This window comes from Acinonyx jubatus, chromosome A3 (assembly GCF_027475565.1).
Source record: "Acinonyx jubatus isolate Ajub_Pintada_27869175 chromosome A3, VMU_Ajub_asm_v1.0, whole genome shotgun sequence".
Taxonomy (NCBI): Eukaryota; Metazoa; Chordata; class Mammalia; order Carnivora; family Felidae; genus Acinonyx; species Acinonyx jubatus.
Window position 1 is genome coordinate 6,559,816 of NC_069388.1, and position 20,872 is coordinate 6,580,687.

Below are 20,872 nucleotides of genomic sequence, written 5' to 3' on the forward strand. Positions count from 1 at the left end.
CAAAAGGCAGTGCCTCTCTAGCCCGGGCCAATGAGCTTTCGGATTAGAGGGTTTAACTCCTATTTAAAATAAAGACTTTGAATCGTAACGGCTGAGCTCTCGGCAAGAGTCGGCGGCCTTTGGGTCGGAGACGGGAGCCAACGGGTTCGTAGACCTTGGGACTGCTCTGTGAGGCGGACGGGCGAGGGCGGCGGGCCCGGTGGCCTTTGAGCGGGCGGCGGAGGAAGAGTCGAGGTCAGGCGTCCCTGGGTCTCCACCTTCGTCCTCCCTTGTCCTCCTCTTCCTGTCCCCCTGCATCCTCCCAGCTCCTCTCCTCTGTGCCCGGTGCTTTCGCAGCGCCCTCCCATCTGCGCCTGGGTAGTGGGGCGCCCTGTGAAATGCCGCTTGGGGGTTGTTGAGTGGCGTTGGGGTGGGGGTGCCTTCTGAGGGGGTTCTCCTATCGGCCAGCACCTGGGTAAGAAAACAAAGGGAGGGCTTTTGCCGTCGGGAAGCTCACGTTCTAGAGGGGGGGTGGGGGCCAGACGACGAACTGGCGCGTAGCTTTCAATAGAAAAGAGTAGTTGGTTGACCTGGGGCTACTTTGGAGGAATAAATGAAAACTTCCTCGAAGATGTCTTCCTTGGTGCGTGCTTCTGAAACCACAGACCTTGGGCCACCTTTGTCGGGATTTCTGAGAGCCTTTGTTGAAAATACAGACCCAGCTCATGAATCAGAAGTGCTTGGCATAGGATTCAGGTGTCTGTAGTTTGTCAGGTTTCCCAGCTGATTCTTGATGTTTCACGGAGAACCGGTGGTCTAGACCTGCGCACATAGTCGTCTGGGGATGGGAAAATGCTGGATGTGATTTGTTAGGGCTGTGGTTCGGCCTGACGGTCTCCACGTCTCACCAGTGTCGTCCAGATGGAGATGCTGTCGCGGGCTTTTAACGTTCCTCCTCCTCCTTAACCTTCCTTGTTCTTTGAACTAAAAACACTTTTCAGCAGCACGTTCACTTCCACTCCTCCAAGTAAGTCCGTGCAGACACTAGCAGGCTTGAAGAAGACAAAGTCTTCTAAATGCACGGTGATGTGAAGTCTTAACAGTTTTCCTGTTTAGAATAGTAGGATGTGTGGTTTGAACTGCAGGGTCTTGTGAAGGTCATTGGGTTATGTGGCTCCGGGACCTGGCTGTAGACTGGAATCGCTGGGCAAGCAGTCTTCTTGGGGGCTGTCTCCAGCATCAGAACCCTCATATTCCATTCTGTTGATGATTATTCCTCTCCCTGGGAAGGCAAAGTATGTTCCGTTGGAGCAAATCTCTGGCTTCTGTCGAAGACTGTTGAGTGAATGCCCTTAGGCCTGTGTGATCTCATTAATCCGCTGCTTGTAATTGTTAGGGAAGGTGAAGAGAGCGTTAGAGTGTGTGTACGGCACGAGCTTGTAACTCCTTTTTCCTTTCTGTCGTTTCTACTAACCGCTGTTTGATATAAGGACTCCTGGCTGTTGTTCCGTCTTCAGGGTGGAGTTATTTGCCTATTTGTGGAAGGGATGTGGAAGGGTGGGGGTCAGGGGGGGTGCTTTCTGGCTGGGTTCTGGAATTCAGAGAGTATCCGGGTAAGAAAAGTACAGAAAGGTTTCCGTTTTCTTGGAGTTTATGTTCTACTTACTTGATGGGGTGTTGTACCTGCCTCACAGCATGGGCTTAGTGTTATAAACCGTTTTTGTTACTGATTTTGCTTCCTTAGTGGGTTAACTCATTCCCCAGACACTGGTGGGTGTACCTACTGTGTGCCAGGCATGTTCCGGGGAGGCCGCAGTGAACACAGTGGGACTAAGGCCTTGCTCTCACGGTGCTTACTTTCCTTGGAGATACTGGCAGGGGGTGGGATATCGCCTGGGGAGGCAGAAATAAACACGCACAGTGAGGTTCTGTAAGGTGTTAAGGGCTAAGCAGAAAAATAGAGATGGTCAGAAAGGAGACATCTGAACACAGACCTGACTGGAACAAAGGAGCAAGCCACACTTCCATTTGAGCGAAGAGCCAAATGGTGAAGAGAGAACAGGAAGTACAAAGGCCCTGTGGCCGGGCACTGCTTTGAGGAAAGAAAGAAGTTCCATATGACCAGCATGCAATAAGAAGAGGAAATAAGGCCAAGAAGGTGGTCAGGGTCCACACTCTAGGAGACTGTAGGCAAGGAGGATTTTGAGGGACCGTGAGGGGCTTCTGAACCAAGGGCCAACATGGCTGACTTGTTAATGGGACCACAGGGCGCAGTGTTGCGAATGGGCCATCACGGGGCAAAGGTGAAAGCAGGGTGACCATTGGGAGCCCGTTGCAAATAATTGAGGGGAGAGAGCCTTGGTTTGACCAGGTGGTGGTATTAAAGGTTGTGGGCAGTGGTTTTGAAGGTAGAGCCTCCAAGGTGTGCTGATGGATTAGATCTGGGCTTTGAGGGAGAACCATGTAAAAGATGAGGGGACCTGAGCGACGGGCAGGATCGGTTTGCCAGCAACTGAGGTGGGGTCATCTATGAGAATAGGGTTGGGGAGATGGGGACAGGGAGGGAGCAGGAATTCAGTTTGGAACTTTTTTAAATTGAGATGCCTCTCCAATTACAGATTACAGGTCGAGATGTTTCACAGGTGGCAAGGGTCAGGGGAGAGGTCTGGAGATGGAGGTTTGGAGGTCTCAGCCCGTGAATGGTGGTGGGAGCCAGGAGACTGGATGAGTGCACAGAGGGAATGAGCACAGCTGCAAAAGGAAAGGTGTTTCTGGGCCTGAGCTCAGGCTACTGAGAGCAGAGGGGAGGAGTAGCCGGGAGGGAGGAGAGAAGAGGGTGTGTCTGGATGTGTTGGGATGGAGATGCTTGGCAGACCTTCGTGGGGGGATATTGAGCAGGTGGGTAGGTAGGAGTCTGGCAGTCAGAGGAGAGTTTAGGGTAGAAGATGTAAATTCAGATCATCTTAAAGATGTTTAGAGCTCTGGTGCTGGATGAGGGGCCCTAGGACGGGTATGGATGGAGAAGTGGGGTCCAAGGACTCATTCTGGGTCCAGTCTGCCCAGACTCTCAGGTTGGCAAAAGTGAGGCTGATCGAGCAAAGGATGTTGCGGCAGGACAGCTGGTTGGGGGGTGGGGGGTGGTGGGGGGGGAGACAAGCCTACAAGCTAGTGGAGGCTGGGAGTGGAGTAAAAGTGACCTTGTCAGACGCTGCTGGGGTCGCAAGTGAGCTGAGGGCGCGGAATGGACTTTTGAATTTGCTAACAGTAGAGGTCAGTCATGAGCTGGCCACCCGAGCAGGCCAGTCTGTGGGATGAAATCCTGATGGGGGAGGGCCAGAGGGTGCGAGACACGTGGGTGCGGTGAGTGTGGATGACTGTTCTGGAGCTTTGCTCTTGACGGGAGAGGGCGAGATGCTGTCGTAGCTGGAGTCAGTTATGGGGAAGGGGGGACCTGTTTTTAAAAGGCAGGGGCGGGGGAGGGGCGTCTGGGTGGCTCAGTCGGTTGAGCATCTGACTTTGGCTCAGGTCAGGATCTCGCGGTTCGTGGGTTCAAGCCCCGCGTCGGGCTCTGGGCTGACAGCTCAGAGCCTGGAGCCTGCTTCCAATTCTGTGTCTCCCTCTCTCTCTGCCCCTCCCCTGCTCGTGCGCTCGCGCGCGCTCTCTCTCTCTCTCTCTCTCTCTCTCTGTCAAAAATAAATGTTGAAAAATAATAATAAAAGGCAGCAGGTATTGAAGCAGGCTCCTGCATTGATGGAGCAGGAGGACTCTGGGAGTGAAGTTGGGTGGAGGCCCCACATCTGTCCCTCTTGTCACTTGAGAAAATAAGACACCCTTGTCAGCTTCATTGGGACAAAGAAAAAAAATGTAAAATTTTTGTGTTGTGGAGGCTTTTTCATCAGGAGCTATATCCCTGACCTCGCATAACAACACTTTGAAGCATGAGGATTTGTGTACATTAAAAGTGGTTCTTTTTCTTTTCAGGCATCATGGACAAATCTAAAGAAAACTGCGTTGCAGGGCCTGTTAAGGTAAATCGAATAATCGTAATCTCTGTCACATTTAAAAAACCCAAATGGAGGTTGGTGTTAGATCTGGAGTTCTTTTCACCGTCACTTTGGATTGTAACTTCAGAGGTGTCTGCTACATTCCTGGAGGAGTTAGTCCCCTTTCTCGGCATTTCATACCATGTCGTTGATGGGCACCTGTTATTTTGTTCTGCTTTGTCTTCTAGCTAGCTCTTTAAGTATCTGTTCCTCCATTGTGTGCAGGACAATAATGTATACAATAGGTGCCCGATACTTGCCTGTATTTGCTTGCTTGCCAGAAATTAAATTGCTTTGCCACAGCTTGTTCTGGTCACGCTGCAGGACATGGTAAGCTCCTAGGAATGTCGGGCTGTGTTTTAGTGAATATTTCCTGGGAATCCACTTTGAGCCAGGTTCTGTGTCAGATGCAGGGATTACAATGATGCAAAGCGCATGGTCTTTGACTAAAGAATTTAGCCCTTTTGGGGAGTTATGGGAGCCAGTACTGCGCCTTCACAAAATATGTGTGCGTAAGATGACCCGAGTAATTCCGTGGAGGGTGGGTGCTCCATTCAGGTTGGGATGGGCTGGAATCCAGGAAGGGCTTCCCCAGGGAGGACCCTCAGCCTGTAGTATTTGTGGAGCGGCTGGGTGAACGAATTTTTATGCAAAGATCTTTTAATATAAGCAAGCCCCAGAGTTTTTTCCTTCTAGGAAATCAGCGTAAAAATACACACACATCAAGCAAGATTTGTGTGTGTGGGGGGGGTGTCTTATTTTTAGAAATTTTAGTTTTCTTTTTTTACTAAGTTTTAAATTTAATGTTTTTAAAAATGTATTATAGAGAGAGTACCAGTGAGGGGGAGAGAGAATCCTAAGCAGGCTCCACGCTCAGCACAGAGTCCAACTCGGGGCTCAATCCCATGACCCTGAGGTCATGACCTGAGCTAAAGCCAAGAGTCGGGTGCTCAACCAACTGAGCCACCCGGGCGCCCCAAGTCTTTTATTTTAATACCAGTGTAATTAACACACCATGGTTTATTAGTTTGAGGGGTACGTTACAGGGATTCAGCTCTTCTGTACATTACCCCGTGCTCATAAGGATAAGGGTCCCCTTTGTCCCCATCCTGTTTCACCACCCCACCCCCCCAACCCCACCTCACCTCTGGTAACCACCAGTTTGTTTTCTGTAGTTAAGAGTTTGTCTCTTTTCTTTCTTTCTTTCTTTCTTTCTTTCTTTCTTTCTTTCTTTCTTTCTTTCTTTCCCTCTCTCTCTCTCTCTTTCTTTCTTTCTTTCTTCTTCTCTTTTCTTTTCTCTTTTCCCCTTTGCTGGTTTGTTTCTTAAATTCCACATATGAGTGAAATCATATGGTATTTTGTCTTTCTCTTACTAATTTTGCTTAGCATTGTACTCTCTAGCTCCATCCATGTTATTGCAGATGGCAAGATTTCATTTTTTATGGCTGAGTAATGATCCCTTACATATCTATACCGCATCTTCTTTACCCATTCCCCTATCAGTGGACACTTAGGCTGCTTCCATAATTTGGCTCTTGGTTTGTTTTTGTTTTTAGTTTTTTAATGTTTATTTTTGAGAGAGAGGGAGAGAGAGTATGAGCAGGCAAGGGGGGGGGGGAGAGAGAGAGAGAGAGAGAGAGAGAATCTGAAATAGACTCAGGCTCTGAGCTGTCAGCACAGAGCCCAATGCAGGACTTGAACTTGGGAACGGCGAGATCATGACTGAAGTCAGATGCTTAACCAACTGAGCCACCCAGGCGCCCCTTTAATTTGGCTCTTGTAAATAATGCTGCTATAAATATAGGGGTGCATATATCCGTTTGAATTAGTGTTTTTGTATTTTTTGGGTAAATACCCAGTAGTATGATTACTGGGTCGGAGGGTGGTTCTATTTTTAACATTTTGAGGAACTCCCATCCTGTTTTCCACAGTGTCTGTACCTGTTTGCATTCCCACCAGCATCGCACAGGGGTTTCTTTTTCTCTACATGCTCACCAACACTTGTTGTGGTCTTTTTGATTTTAGCCATTCTGACAGATTTGAGAAGTTTTCATTTTCAAATAAATGGATACTTCTCCTTTATTTACTGACTGAAAGTCTAAAATGATCAATTAGAAAAAGGCTAACTTGAGTCATTGTATTTGATTCTCAAGTCCTACGATAAAGATCATTTTAGGAAACTGCTGTTTAAAATGTCACTGCCTGGATGCCTACTGTGTTGTGGGTGTTGCTAAGCTGGACGTTGTGACCTGAGCTGAAACCAGGAGTTGAACACTTAACTGACTGAGTCACCCGGGCACCCCCAGATGATCTTCTAAAACATCTTCACTGAGGGGCGCCTGGGTGGCTCAGTTGATTAAGTGTCCAACGTCGGCTCGGATCATCATCTCGCAATTTGATTTCTAGTCCCACATTGGGCTCTCTGCTGTCCCCGTGGAGCCTACTTCAGTTATTTAGATACTCTGTCCCCCTTCTCTGTCTCTGCCCCTCCCCCACTTGCTCTCTATTTCTTTCTCTCTCTTTCTCAAAAAAAAAAAAAATCTTTACCAGAAGATAACCACTGTTGAGTATTTTGACATATTTCTGCGTCTTTTTTCCTAAACATATGTATGATATTACTAAAGAAATTTCAATGGAATTGGGATTTTGGTATAAAGTTTTGCGTTGTAGCTTTTTGCTGGGTAATAATTCTCAAGCCATTGAGAATTCTTAGGAAGTGTTTAATGTCTCCCTCTTTAGATGGAAATTTAGTTAATGAACATTTGTTTATGGGAGCATGATTTTTGGGAGTGGGGTGTTGGGTGGGTAGGAGGATCATTCTGGTATTCCTTTCAGCCATCTACTAACCACATCCTTTGGAAGCGCTGATGAACATTGCTTTCCCCTTCCATGTACTATCAGTGACCTTTGTTATTTTGTTATACTAGAAAAGAGACTTTGTGGAATTCTCAAAATACCCCGCTTTTGTTCATGAAGACCATGACATTTATTTTTTCCCTCTCAATCTAGACCACAATTCCCCTTGGCGATGGTCCAAAACGTGTTCCAGTGACTCAGCAATTTCCTTCTCAGAATCTGTTATCTGCAAATAGTGGCCAGGCTCAGCGGGTCTTGTGTCCTTCAAATTCCTCCCAGCGAATTCCTTCACAAACACAAAAGCTCGTCTCCAGCCATAAACCGGTCCAGAATCTGAAGCAAAAGCAACTGCAGGCAACCAGTGTCCCTCGTTCTGTCTCTAGGCCGCTGAATTATACCCAAAAAAGTGAGCAGCCCTTGCCATCGGCCACTGGTAAATCAACTTTTTGAGACTATTAGATTGTTATTCCTTCCAGTTGCTTAAAAAAAAGGGGGGTGGGGGTGGAGGATAGACTTGGCGTTTATTGTTTGGAGCCCTAGCTTTGATGTCATTTTTATTGAGGATACGGAGAAAAATCTGATGTCAGGTTGAGGTGGTAGGGTCTCCTGTGGGCCAGCCCTGCGCTCAGGATGGAGAACCTGATTCCCACCCTCGTGCTTTGATTGAGGAACTGAACACTTCCAAAGTCTGGAGTGTGGAGGGCAGTTGGGGAAGTAGATGTTCGGACTTGGATGGACTGAGGCCGGTTGGGTGAGGTCACGGTGGAAGCTCTTGGCTTGTTGAGGAGTGGGGCGTCATCCCCTGGGCATGGGGAAATTGCCGAAAGGTTTTCCAGCGGAGGAGGGACTGGCCTTCTAGAAACCTTACTAGATTGGCTATGTGGAATGGACCGGAGAGAAGCAGAACTGCACTCAGGGGCAGCAGACAGGAGGCAGGCTGCCGGGGGTTGGGTCAGAGATGGCAGGGACCTGAAGTGGGCAGGGGCAGGTGGATGTTAGTAGTCCTTATTTACCAGCCTGGCATGCCCACGCTCAGAAGTGCTTCCTTCATCCACGTCGTCTCCTTCGATTCTCGCAACCACTCTGTGCGGGTGGTCGGTGACCAACTCTGTTTTACAGAGGGAGTGGAGCCTCTGAAGCGTGAACTTGCCCACAGACACAGCAGGATGGAGGGGTGCAGGCAGATCTAAGGGCTGACCTCGGACGCAGACTGGGTGGAGCTGGGCAGTAAGCTGGATGTAGGGATGGGGTTATATTGCCGCCATGAACTGAGGTCGTGAAGCGCGAAGGGAGAAAACCGGTCTGGGCTCCCGTCACGTGTCTGAGCAGAGCACACCCTGCTGTTTTGGAGTTTGAAGTGGAAATGTCCAGCCTCTGGCTGATGAAACGATGACTTTAGCACCCTGTTGTGCAATTGGTTTATGGTACATTTTGCTGAATCAGGGGCTTCTATTTTTATATTTCCCCTTGGCAACTAATGAAGGAAGGTGGCTGATTTATGTTTTGTTGCACGCTGTTAACTTGTATGGAGCTGATGGAGAGTCGGCTGGCCCACTTGGCGGGGGGGGGGGGGGGGGGGGGGGGGCGAAGGTGATGAGTGGGTGCTTATCATGGGTCAAGAGATTGGCAGTTCTGCCTTAGAAGGTCTTCATTTGGAGACTGAGGCTTCTGGGAGAATCTGCATAGTCTCGAGCTTTAAATTATTGGAGGGCCTAGCTGTATGCATATGTATCTCTCTCTATGTAGGTGTATATCTGCTCATCTTTAGAAATCTAGAAAAGGCTTCACCAGGTGGGAGTCAGGTTAGGGTGTGGTAATCTTTTTTCTATAAAGAAAACTAAGAAGATCTTCCATTCTGGACACACCATTATATTTTGTGACCATTCTTTGATTCATTTCTGTTCATAGGTTTTTAATTTATTCTGTAGTTATTCTAAAGTAATTATAATTATTCTAAAAGCAGGTTTTTGACTTATTCTATATAGGAAATAATTCTGAAAAGGAACTGACAACAAAACAGAAAAATGAAGAATCAAAAAAGTAAGTTTTATTGTACTTACAAAGTCCTGAGCTATTGTGCTGTTAGAATACACTTTTATTAATTAATTAATTAATTAATATTTATTTATTTTTGAGAGAGAGAGAGAGACAGTGTGAAAAGGAGAGGGGCAGAGAGAGAGGGAGACTCTTGCCATCTGAAACAGGCTCCAGGCTCCAGGCTCCGAGCTGTCAGCACAGAGCCTGACATGGGGCTCAAACTCAGACCATGAGATCATGACCTGAGCCTAAGTCAGACACTTAGCCAACTGAGCCACCCAGGTGCCCCTAATTGCAAGCTTAATTATGGGAACTTGTTAAAAAATAGAAAAGGTCGGGGCGCCTGGGTGGCTCAGTCGGTTAAGTGTCCGACTTCGGCTCAAGTTACGATCTCACTGGCCATGAGTTCGAGCCCCGCGTCGGGCTCTGTGCTGACAGCTCAGAGCCTGGAGCCTGTTTCGGCTTCTGTGTCTCCCTCTCTCTCTGACCCTCCCCCGTTCGTGCTCTGTCTCTCCCTGTCTCAAAAATAAATAAAACGTTAAAAAAAAATTTTTTTTTAAAAAATAGAAAAGGTCTTTATATTTTCACTTAGGATATATAAATGTTTCCAAATTCTAACCTTTGGCAAAAGGGAATTTTAATGATGTTTACTCGTGACTCAAGCTTTTCTTACTGCGTTCCAAATTTAGAACAAACTTGTATGAATCTGTTACAGAAATGTGTAAAATAAGTTCCTCTCTACCCTCAGAAGTAACCACTACATGTAGCTTAGGTTTGTTTCTATACTATTTCTATTCTCCTGTTGCAAAACTGTATACACACGTATATATGACTATATGAATATTTCAACAGTATTCATTGAATTGTTCTTTATACCGTCTTCCCCGGATATTTTCCCAAAGCTTGTTCCCAACTTCTGAACTGTGTAGACTCTACAACGTAGAACGTAATGTCTATAATGTAGTAGGAGGAGCCAGGAATGAACCCACAGGCTTTTTTGCTTGACTGCCTAATAGTGGCTTTCTGAGAATCGAAATCCAGCTGTAGGATCCATCCCGCCTGCTTTGGCAGACTGATTGTCCACCCCGAGAGTCAGCATCTCTAGGTTGGAGGAGGAGGCTGTGGTTAGCCTGCTAGAGGCCCACAGACCGTTCTGAAGGCCTCCTCCCTGCACTTACTTACCTAACCTTTCCTGTGCTCTTTAACGGTGGTGGCAACAAGTGTGCACTTCAGAGTGTAGTACTGTCTTGGGACACTTCGCGTTAATGCTTCAGCTCTAAAAGCCCAGATTGTTCTTTGTCTGACTCATACAGTCATTGGCAGATAGGGGAGTGGGGGATTTAATGCCTGTGGAGACTCACATAGTGTAGTTATTGGCTTGGTTCTTGCCGAGGTTACCTACCGAATACAACATTAAATATAAAATTATTTAGAGGTCTATCTACTACCCGTTAATAAATTGTTAGAAAAGATTTGTTTTCTTCATATTTTAAAATATTCAAAATTTTTCCTAGAAGGCAGTGGGCTTTGGAAGATTTTGAAATCGGTCGCCCGCTGGGTAAAGGAAAGTTTGGTAATGTTTATTTGGCGAGAGAAAAACAAAGCAAGTTTATCCTGGCTCTTAAAGTATTATTTAAAGCTCAGCTGGAGAAAGCGGGAGTCGAGCATCAGCTGAGAAGAGAAGTAGAAATACAGTCCCACCTTAGGTAAGTTTCCAGATTGATGTTCGAGAGAATGTGGTACAGAACCTAGTTACTAAGAGTTGAACCATGGAAGGCCTGCTCCATAGTACTGCAAAGAGTGGTTTAATTCATCATTTTTCAAGGATTTGTCTAGAGAAGTGCTGTGGTCCTGAAAAATCACTTGGAGGTTCATGCTGTGTTAATGAAGTAATTTATGAGTCAAATTTGTGTGTGTGTGTGTGTGTGTGTGTGAGAGAGAGAGAGAGAGAGAGATTAAGGGAAATGATACTTCTGAGTTCTTTTTTTTCTTTTTTTTAAATGTTTATTTATTTTTGAGAGAGAGAGAGAGCGAGCACAAGGAAGGTCAGAGAGAAAGAGGGAGATGCAGAATCCGAAGCAGGCTCCAGGCTCTGAGCTGTTAGCACAGAACCCGACAAGGGTCTTGAACTCACGAGCGGTGAGATCGTGACCTGAGCCGAAGTCGGATGCTCCACCCAGTGCCTCGATCATTTCTGAGTTCTAAGCAGAGGTTGCAAACTGGCAGCCTGCAGGTTGACTTTGGCCAATGGGTCTTTTTCCTTTCTTTTTTTCCTCTTAGTATTTTTTTCAGACTTGAATCACTTGTTAATACTTAAAAACCTGTCCAATCAGGCCTGTAACCCTCCCTGGCAACAACGAGCTGGAGCTGAAGGGCTGCTGCCCTGGGCCGTGTTCTCAGCTGCTCGAAGTCCTCAGCAGCAAACATCTGCTGCTGTTGAACCCTGCTTTTAAGTTGTGTCTCCTAGTGCTTGGGAATCAAACTGCTGTGGGAGTGCCGTGCCTCTCCCTCTTTCTAATAGGCAGAAAATTAATATTTAGCTGAATTCCCCCCCTAATAATAAAGATGACCTGAAGGAAGGAAATAATCTTAACCAAACCTGAGGTCCATTAATACCTTGCATTGCTTGTAAACTGACAGGCAGATGTGTGTATTTTTCTTCAGGGCAGGTCTGTAGTTTCAGATTCTCAAGTTTGGTGAGAGGTGTGGTAGGGGGGTCTGTGACCAGCACTGACTTTCACTGGTTTTACATGAGGGGTTTGATTGGTACTTGGTACATATTCTTGTATCCTCTGCAGAAAGCAGGTGTTAGAGAGTATCCATCCTTTGTTGCAGGCATCCAAATATTCTCAGACTGTATGGTTATTTCCATGACGCCACCAGAGTTTACCTAATTCTAGAATATGCGCCTCTTGGAGCTGTCTACCGAGAACTTCAGAAACTGTCCAAGTTTGATGAGCAGACAACTGCTACTGTGAGTTTTCAGTTACTGTCCCAACTCTTGTTCCCTCTGTTCCACCCACATAGCAATGCGCCCTTTCGTTACAGTCCAGTGGGTTTCATCTAAAGAAAGATTGCTTAACAGGATCAAATGTTTGAATGAAAGAATCAGAATACCTTAGTTGTACCATCCGTGCACATAAAATCAAGCACCAGGTGGAATATTGTGGCTGGTGTGTTTCCACAGTGGTTTTCTAGACAAATGTATATGTGAATAGTTGCCCTCTTTTTTTAATTGCATTTTTATTTTTTAATGTTTATTTTTGAGAGAGAGAGAGAGAGAGAAAAACGGAATGTGAGCAGGGGAGGGGCAGAGAGAGAGGGAGACACAATCTGAAGCAGGCTCCAGGCTCCCAGCTGTCAGCACAAAGCCCGACGTGGGGCTGGAACCCACAAACTGTTAGATCATGACCAAAGTTGAACGGCCGGCCGACTGAGCCACCCAGGTGCCCCTTTGTAGTTATCCTCTTTTTAAAAAAGTTTACAATAGTTTTAGATTTACAGAATGTGAAGATAGTGCAGACTTATTTTCTCCTGTTTATCTTACATTAGTGTGGGGTACCTACTCTTCACCTGGCTCATCGCTGCGGGTGTTGGCCTTGGTCCCCTGGCTGAGGCCACGTTCATTAGGTGTCTTTGCTGTGAAGTTACTCTTTTTCTCTTTGCATACTGGGTTCTTCTAAAGCGTGTCACTATGCACAGCCCACACTTAAGGAGTAGGGATTATGTGCCACCCCCACCCTAATCTACATAAATTGTTCAGAATTCTTCTGCACCAGAGATTTGTCTGTTCTCCCTTATTTATTCAGTCACTTATTAATGTGGACTCATGGATATTTTATACTTTGAGTATAGTCCAATACTACTTTGGCCCTTGGGATGCCTTTCACGTGGCTCCTGTTTTAGGTGGGTTTTTGTTGTTGTTGTTGTTTGTTTTTTTCTTTGGTTGGTTGGTTTTTTTGACCTACTCCCATCATTGTGGGTGTGGTGTTTGAGCACTTCCGTGCATCTGGCCCTGTAGGATGCTGCACCTCATTTTGTAGATTTCCTATCTCAGTCCTAGAATCAGCCATTTCTCCAAGGAGCCCTGGTTCCTTTTATGGGGAAATGGTATTAGAAACCAAGACCTGGGTGCAAGATGTGCTCATTGCTAGTGGGGTGTCGTGTCTTCTCCGTGATCTCAGCTGACAGAACAGGGACTAATCTATGTATACACATGTATCTGTATTTTTATCCATTTGTATCTATATTAAGCAAAACATGAGTCCATTACCACAGGATTCATTCTACCCTCCTCCCCTTGTTTATCTGTAACCTCCCATTGCAGCCTTGAAAAACCTGAATTCTGCTGTCCACCAACAGTTTGATTATTCAGTTCCAGTGTCCATGTGCAGTGGTATCCGAATGATTAACCAGTTACCCCAGTGGGGAAACAACTAGATGCATTTAAGATTCACCTGTATCTTTTCAGGGTGCGGTAGCTCATTTTTTATTGCTGAATAATATTTTGCAGCATGGCTACAGTGTAGTTTATCACTTCATCAATTGAAGGGTATCTTGGTTGCTTCTAGTTACTGGTGATTATGAATAAAGCTGCTATAAACATCTGCATGCATGTTTTTGTGGGTCGTACGTTTTTAACAGATTTGAAAACTAGCTTGTGTGGGGAGATTATGTGTAACTTTATAAGAAACTGTTAAACTGTCTTCCAAAGTAGCTACACCATCTTTGCATTTCCACCAGTGAGTGTGCCCCTGTTCCTCCTCCTCACCAGCGACTGGTACTGTTTTGGAGGTTAGCCCTTCTTATTGGCGTATGTGGTAACTCATTGTTTTAATTTGTAGTTCTCTAGTGATCTATGACAGGTATCTTTTCATGTGCTTATTTGCCATGTGTATTGTCATCTTTGCAGTGCCTGTTCAGATTTTTTGCCCATTTTTAATCAGGTTTTTGGTCATTTTGAGTTGGAAGAGTTCTTGTATATTTTGGATACAGGTCCTTTATCCCACACATTTTACAAACGTTTTCTCCCAGCTGGTGGCTTGTCTTTTCATCTTCTTACCTGCATCTGATCTTAACATCCAACATAATTGGGTTTTTGGTTTGGGTTTTTGGTTTTTACCCTATGGATTGTGCTGCTTCTTTATTTTGGATGAAATTACTTGTTTGAAGAAGTAGAGTGTCTTTGGGCAGTTTTTTTGTTGAATCAACAGATGATGGGTGGTTACTTTGATTACACTCATTCTTTCTTTTTGGCATTGATGGAAATGGTGTTACTTTCAGGTGGTTGTACTTGTGAATTCACAGCACGAGTGGTGAATGACCCTTTGGTGTGGTCTCAGGAAAATGGACATACTATTTTAAACTTAATGTTAAATGTTTGCTTTGTGGATAAGTAGAAATAGATTCATCTTATTACTTTCAAAATATTAGCTAACCAAATTAGTTGTCTTATTTAATTGGCAGTTAATATTTCTACTACTACGTTTTGTTCAATCCAGATGGAGTTTATGTTGGTGTAAGCAGTAGTTATTTGAAAGAAAAACTTGGTTCTTTCTAGATTCTATAGTAGTTAGAATGAATATGTATGCACACTGTTTCCCTTTTCTGATTAATTCAAATAAAAGTAAGTGTAGAGAAATATTGGGGCCCTTTATACATATTCACAGTGTGATGTGGGAGGTGTGAAGGAGGCGGCTGCTGGAGAGCCCTGGTTGAACTAGCTCCTTGGCCTTGATTTGAGCGGAGAAAATGCCTTGCCCTCAAGAATCTAGTATGTGATCTTTATGTCAGTAGCTCAGTTTGGTGTAGAAGAGCTCTCTTTGCCTCCACTTTCAGTTTATTATTTTCTAGATTTTGGTCTCTGGCTTTTGCCTGAAAAAAATGAAAACGTTTCTTCTGACCATGATATTTGCTTTTTACAGCAATTTGTCGAGTAGAACTTTTTGGTGTAAAACAATGTGTTCAGTTCTGTCTAGTGGTTGCTTTGGAAAACCTTCCTTCAGCCAGAGTGGGTGGCTCAGTCGGTTTAAACGTCCGATTTCGGCTCAGATCATAATCTCACAGTTCATGGGTTCGAGCCCCACACCAGGCTATGCTAACATCTTGGAGCCTGCTTCAGATTCTGTGTCTCCCTCTCTCTGCCCCTCCCTGGCTCACGTGCTCTCTCTATTTCTCAAAAATAAATAAACATTAAAAACAACAACAACAAAAAACACCTTCAGCCAGAACTAAACATATTCTTTCAATACGCTGATAACAATTCTTATCTTTTTGCTAAAGCAGATTCTGGACTTGCTAGAGCTCTCTTTGGCTGACATGAAAAGAAAACTAACAAAAGGACTGACGTGCTGTGCGTGCTTTTTAAGCTGACCAGTGAATACGTATACCCCCAAGTTTAACACTATGTAACACGCAAATGTACCTGCTTTTAATTTTTTTTCAAGATTGTTTTTTCCCCTTAAATTTTGAGTTTCAAACAAATGCTTGTGTTATAAATTGATCTTGGTTTTAAAAATGGGAATTAAAAAAAATGGGAACGGACTGTACTTGAAAATTAAAAAAAAATTTTAATTGTTTACATGTCTGACTCGCTAATTTGTGCCAGTTTTTCAGTTGTTATCATCATTCATTGCTACTAGTATTTCTAGCTCATCAGTTTTCCCCCCTGTCCTTCAATGTCCTATCTGCTATATTAGCAAATAAATAACTTAGTATGGAATACTCGTATTTTATGCTAAACATGAATTTGGTTCGAAAAAAATTTTTTTTTGAGTCCTCAGTTGTTCCTAGCCTTAAAACCTATAAAACATATTAAAATCGATGTTGGCTTTCCTTTCAGAAGAGATGTCTAAAATTGTGTTATATAGGGGTGCCTAGGTGCCTTAGTCGGTTAAGCATCTGACTTTGGCTCAGGTCATGATCTTGTAGTCCATGAGTTGGAGCCCTGAGTCGGGCTCTGTGTTGACAGCTCTGAGCCTGGAGCCTGCTTCCGATTCTGTGTCTCCCTCTCTTTCTCCCCCTCCCCTGCTGGTGTTCTCTCTTTCTCTCTGTCTCCCTCTCCCTGTCAAAAATAAATAAAAACTTTAAAAATGTGTTATATAAAATGTGTGACGCAGATTTTCCATACTTTTTGTTTCCGTAGTATATCACGGAGTTGGCAGATGCCCTGTCTTATTGTCACTCAAAGAGAGTCATTCATAGAGACATTAAGCCAGAGAACCTGCTCCTCGGTTCAGCTGGAGAGCTTAAGATTGCAGATTTTGGATGGTCGGTACATGCCCCATCCTCCAGGTATGTAACCTTAGAGGTGGAACTTACTTAGTGTTTAGCAAAAGCCTTCGGGGCTTTCGGGAATGAAATAGTCAAATACTTAAGGATAGAAATGTGGAATTGGGGCTGGTCACAGTTACACATAGTTGGGAGAAACCTAGGCCCGTTAAGTATCTTTGAGAATATTTGATTCTCCTACTGTTGTGGGGTTATTGTGTCGTAGGCCTGGGTTCAAGATGCTTCATGTCCTCAGAGGCTAATGAAGGGGACATACGGGACAAGTGAAGGACAGAGGAAGTGCAGGATGTGTTGGGTGGTGATGCCTGGGGCAGTGGTGAAGTGGAAACTCCGCTGCTTCCTGGATAGGAAACCGGTTTCAGAGGGCCACACACAGAGCTCTAGCGCTGAGGGCACAGAGCTTTGGAGAATTAAAAAAAAAAAAAAAACAGATTTTATCCAAATTGGTTTGGATAGAATTTTCCAGGTGGTGGTTGGATTCTCTGTGGTGTGCTTTTGTCAGTAGCATAGTCCTTTCTTGTCCCCTCTTAATAGAGAGATCTTAATTTTGCAAACAAGAACTAAAATCTTCTGTACTGTTTTAATTTAATTTGGGTCTAATTAAGATTTTGAAGCCTCGTGAGGTGGTAGGGCATTAAAAACCCTCATCTACTGGTAAGTTTGTCAACTTTGGCAAAGGACTTAAAAAATCATAGCCATAATACTTTATACATTTTTTTTAAACCACCTATATCTTTTAACCTAAAATAGATGACGTGGTGGAGGTGGGGAGCTTTATTTTCGCCAGATCACTTGTAACTGTTCGCAGCAGTGCATTGAATCTGCTGTTGTAGTGTCTCCTTTTTTTTTTTTTTAAAGCTGGTTGTCTGTCCCTAGTGGGAGCTGTTGGCACCTAGTGAGGCAAATGATGATGAAGAATTGTAGGCTTTGTAAAATCGCAGGGCTAAACTGGACCTTAACCTGTCCGGTGGGGTCATGTGATGGGAAAGGTAAACCTCCTTTTCAGAAAGGATACGCCAGCCATGTCGCCCCACCTCCCCAACACGAGTAACCATAAGAGCTCCCGGGAGTGCTGTCGTTGGAGGAACCTGCTGACTCGGCCCCTTTTCAGCATCTCCGTGGTGATGAGGGTTTCACGTGTGCTCTCTGGGTGCCGGGCGTGCTGAGCATAGGGCCCGCGTGACCCCCTAGGAGAGCCAGTGGCAAAGAATAACTGATAGGAAGCAACGAAGACCTACGCGTGTTCGCGCCCGGTTGATGTTTGCCACCCCAGCGTATTTCTGGCCTTTGGTAGAAACACACACAGAAGTGCCGAATCGGCGGCTTGGTAGCTCCCATCTAGGGCCTACATGCAACAAGTGCCAACATTTTGCCATATTGGCCGTGTCGATTTTTTGGTGAATAGAGCAAAGTAAGTAAATTTTCAAAATTATATTGCAGACGTTATGCTTCATTCTCTGGCCACTGTGGGATGAATCTCCTAAAAATAAGGACATTGTCCCTATAATCACGACCGTTATCACTCCTCAGAAAATTAACAGCCTTGTCAATAGCTATTTAGTCCATGTTCACATTTCTGCAGTTGTCCACAAAATTTAGAGCTGCTCTTTAAGTCAGAATCCAACTAAGGTCTGTCCGTGCATTATATTTGATTGTGTTTCTTTTGTCTAAATTTAAACCAGTTGCCTCACAATTTAAAATGGATTTTTCTTTTTTATCCCTTTTTTCCTTTTTTATTTAAAACATTTTTTTAAATGTTTATTTTTGAGAGAGACAGAGTATGAGTGGGGGGAGGGCAGAGAGAAAGGGAGACACAGAATCTGAAGCAGGCTGCAGGCTCTGAGCTGTCAGCACAGAGCCCGATGTGGGGCTTGAACTCAGGAACCGCGAGATCATGACCTGAGCCACCCAGATGCCCCTCTTTTTTTTTTTTTTAATGTTTATTTTGAGAAGGGGGGGAGGGGCAGAGAGGAAGAGAGAGAACCCCAGGCAGGCTCCACACTCAGTGTGGAGTCTGACACGGGACTCGGATCCCACGAAGGTGAGATCATGACATGAGCTGATGGCAAGAGTCAGATGCTTACCCACCCATGCGCCTCTAAAATGGATTTTTCTGATTGTGGTGTCACTTATCTTGGTCCTTTATCTTCTGTGGTTGCTGAGAACTGGAAGTAGGTCTAAGGACCTGAACAGGTTCTTTTGGCAAGAATACTTCCTAGGCCACCCTCACGTTTCAGTGTCTCTCTTGTACCACTGATGTGTCAGAAGGCAGCATGGATCTGTCACGCCAAAGCTAGTGTTTTCACAGTGGGACAGGTTTTTAGTGTTTTTGTCACTAATGTCACAGGACCGTTAAGCTTTTTAGCATCTCTATTATATAAAAACAACTATGGAACTCCAAATTGTATTTAGAGAGAGCTTTCCTTTTCCAGCTACTTTGATATAATAGTGATACTTTTCATCACTTACGGAGGTTCTGGAGTGGGACAAACTTGGGGCGCGGCTTGGTTGCTAGCTGCGTGATCTTGCACATCTCCCTCAATCTGTTTCTTGTCTGAAACTGGGGATTTAAATAGTTTCTGCTTCATAGCCTAGGATCTGGCCTAGGAAGGGCACTCCGTCAATGTTAGTGTAATCGTTAATGACGTTTAGCAGCAATTAGGGTAATAAAAACAGGTGCATCGACCCGAGCCTGCCTCCATTTTTAGGAGAACCACCCTCTGTGGCACCTTGGACTACTTGCCTCCAGAGATGATTGAAGGCCGAATGCACGACGAGAAGGTGGATCTCTGGAGCCTTGGGGTACTCTGCTATGAATTTCTAGTTGGGAAGCCTCCATTTGAGGCGAGCACATACCAAGAGACCTACAAAAGAATATCGCGGGTAAGACCTTAACGAGAACTGATCTGTTGCTTCTTGTCGAATTCTTATCAGCCTTCACCTTGGCCCTGAGCTGAATATTCATACTGTTCTGTCTTAAGCCACGTTTTGTGACTGTCACTTGTCGTACTCCAGGTTGAATTCACATTCCCTGACTTTGTACCGGAGGGAGCCAGGGACCTCATCTCAAGACTGTTGAAACATAATCCCAGCCAAAGACCGACTCTCAAAGAAGTACTTGAACACCCTTGGGTCACGGCAAATTCATCAAAACCATCAGGTAGCCAAAAAAGCAAAGAATCAACCGGCAAACAATCTTAAGAATCCTGCAGGCGGAGAAATCCACGAGGCCCAGCTGGTGACACTGTTGACGGCCTGGCCGTGACCCATGACCGAGGGCACTGCAGACAAGGGCCCACCGAGCAGGCGGTGCCTCACCCTCCCCGGTCAGTCCGCTTCCGAGAACAGTGCACTCTGGAGTGAAAGTAGCCGCAGGACTTGTGGCCACTTCACAGTCCGGAGGCGAAGTTCACCTGCAGCCTCCCCACGGCCTGTCTCAAGTAGGGTGTCCTTGTGGAAGGCAGCTCGGGGCCCGACTCCATCGGTGAAAGAGGTGTGCAATGACCATCCGGTCCCTACGTGTGCATCTGCCTTCCTCAGTGGCCAAGCCTGGGAAAGCTGTCAGGATGAACATGTGATTCTTTCTTTTAAATGTTAAAATAAAGATTTCTGTATAGACTGCTACGTCATTTCCCTGGCATCCCTTCAGGACTGTTCGGTGTCTGTCCCACACTTGCGCCAAGTGGACGTGGTTAAGGACCAGATCAGGCTTAAGCCCTCGGTGACTGTACACTCGAACGCGTGCTCCACCTGTGTCTTGGGGCTGGCTGGATGAGACCTGTCTCTGCTGTTTCGAAATGTCAAAGGGCTGATCTTTCCGTGGTTTTGATGCTTTATTTATACAGTTTTGGTGAAGCACAGTGAGTCACATATAAAACGATTAAAGTTGTCACGTGTCTAACCTTGAAATTATAATGCATTTTCCAGTTCATTCTACCCTTTGGGAAATGCTGGGCTAAGCGTGGGCCCGCTGGGAAGGCGGGAAGGCCCCCCAGTGGTGCTGTCAGGGCTCCGGAGCCGGGCTGGCCTGTGAACGCACCTGCCCTGCGACGACTGGGGACAAAGCAGTAGGGGTGCCCCTGACGGTAGCGGGGACAAGTCAGGGAGCTGGCGAGCTGTGATGGGTAATTAGGTAGGAGAGGCGTCCAGGGAAAGTGACATCTGAACTAGGCTTGAAGGGCGGGGAGGACTTAAAGGCTGGGGGCAGGAATGGTGAGACAGCCCTGTGGCCCCGGGAGGGGGCGGCAGGAAACCTGGCACCACGGGGGCAAGCATATGGCTGTGTGACTGGGTGGCAGGGCAGGGGCACCAGGAGTTGGGCTGTGGGGGCTGCCAGCGCCCTCTCTCCAGCCTCCACTCTTTCCGCTGTGCCCAGTAAGTGGTAGTTCCTGCAGTAGGAACATTCCGTGCAACAGCCCAGCTCAGGGAGCCGGAACCCTTGGTGGGTCCTCATCCTGGGGGACCACCTGATGAGTCAGTAGTACAGAAGTGGGTGTGCCTGGCATGGCATGGGCAACTCTGGCGGGTTCCCTAGAGCTACAGGAGGTCAGGATGGACCAAGGGCTGAAGGAGTTGGTCATCTACGCCCACACCTGCCCACCTCTGGGCTCTGACCACGTTTTCGAGAAGATGCAAAGAGTTCTACATGTGGGGTGAACTAGTTCTTT

At 45.8% G+C, this 20,872-nt stretch overlaps 1 protein-coding gene across 4 annotated transcripts; it reads left to right on the forward strand.

Annotated features, from left to right (window-relative positions):
* Window positions 1-4: 4 nt before the first annotated feature.
* AURKA (aurora kinase A) lies at window positions 5-20,114 on the forward strand. 4 transcript variants are annotated; one of them, XM_015066952.3, is made up of 9 exons: window positions 5-144; window positions 3,961-4,007; window positions 7,032-7,311; window positions 8,864-8,918; window positions 10,430-10,621; window positions 11,751-11,889; window positions 16,060-16,208; window positions 18,914-19,088; window positions 19,221-20,114. In XM_015066952.3, exons 2-9 carry the CDS (start codon window positions 3,966-3,968, stop codon window positions 19,404-19,406), a joined length of 1,218 nt encoding a protein of 405 aa, XP_014922438.3. In that variant the 5' UTR covers window positions 5-144; window positions 3,961-3,965; the 3' UTR covers window positions 19,407-20,114. The 4 variants fall into 4 exon arrangements, with proteins under 4 accessions (XP_014922438.3, XP_053055769.1, XP_014922439.3 ...); XM_053199794.1 differs by having other exon boundaries at window positions 10,433-10,621; window positions 19,221-19,680; XM_015066953.3 differs by having other exon boundaries at window positions 68-234; window positions 19,221-19,680.
* Window positions 20,115-20,872: the final 758 nt, after the last annotated feature.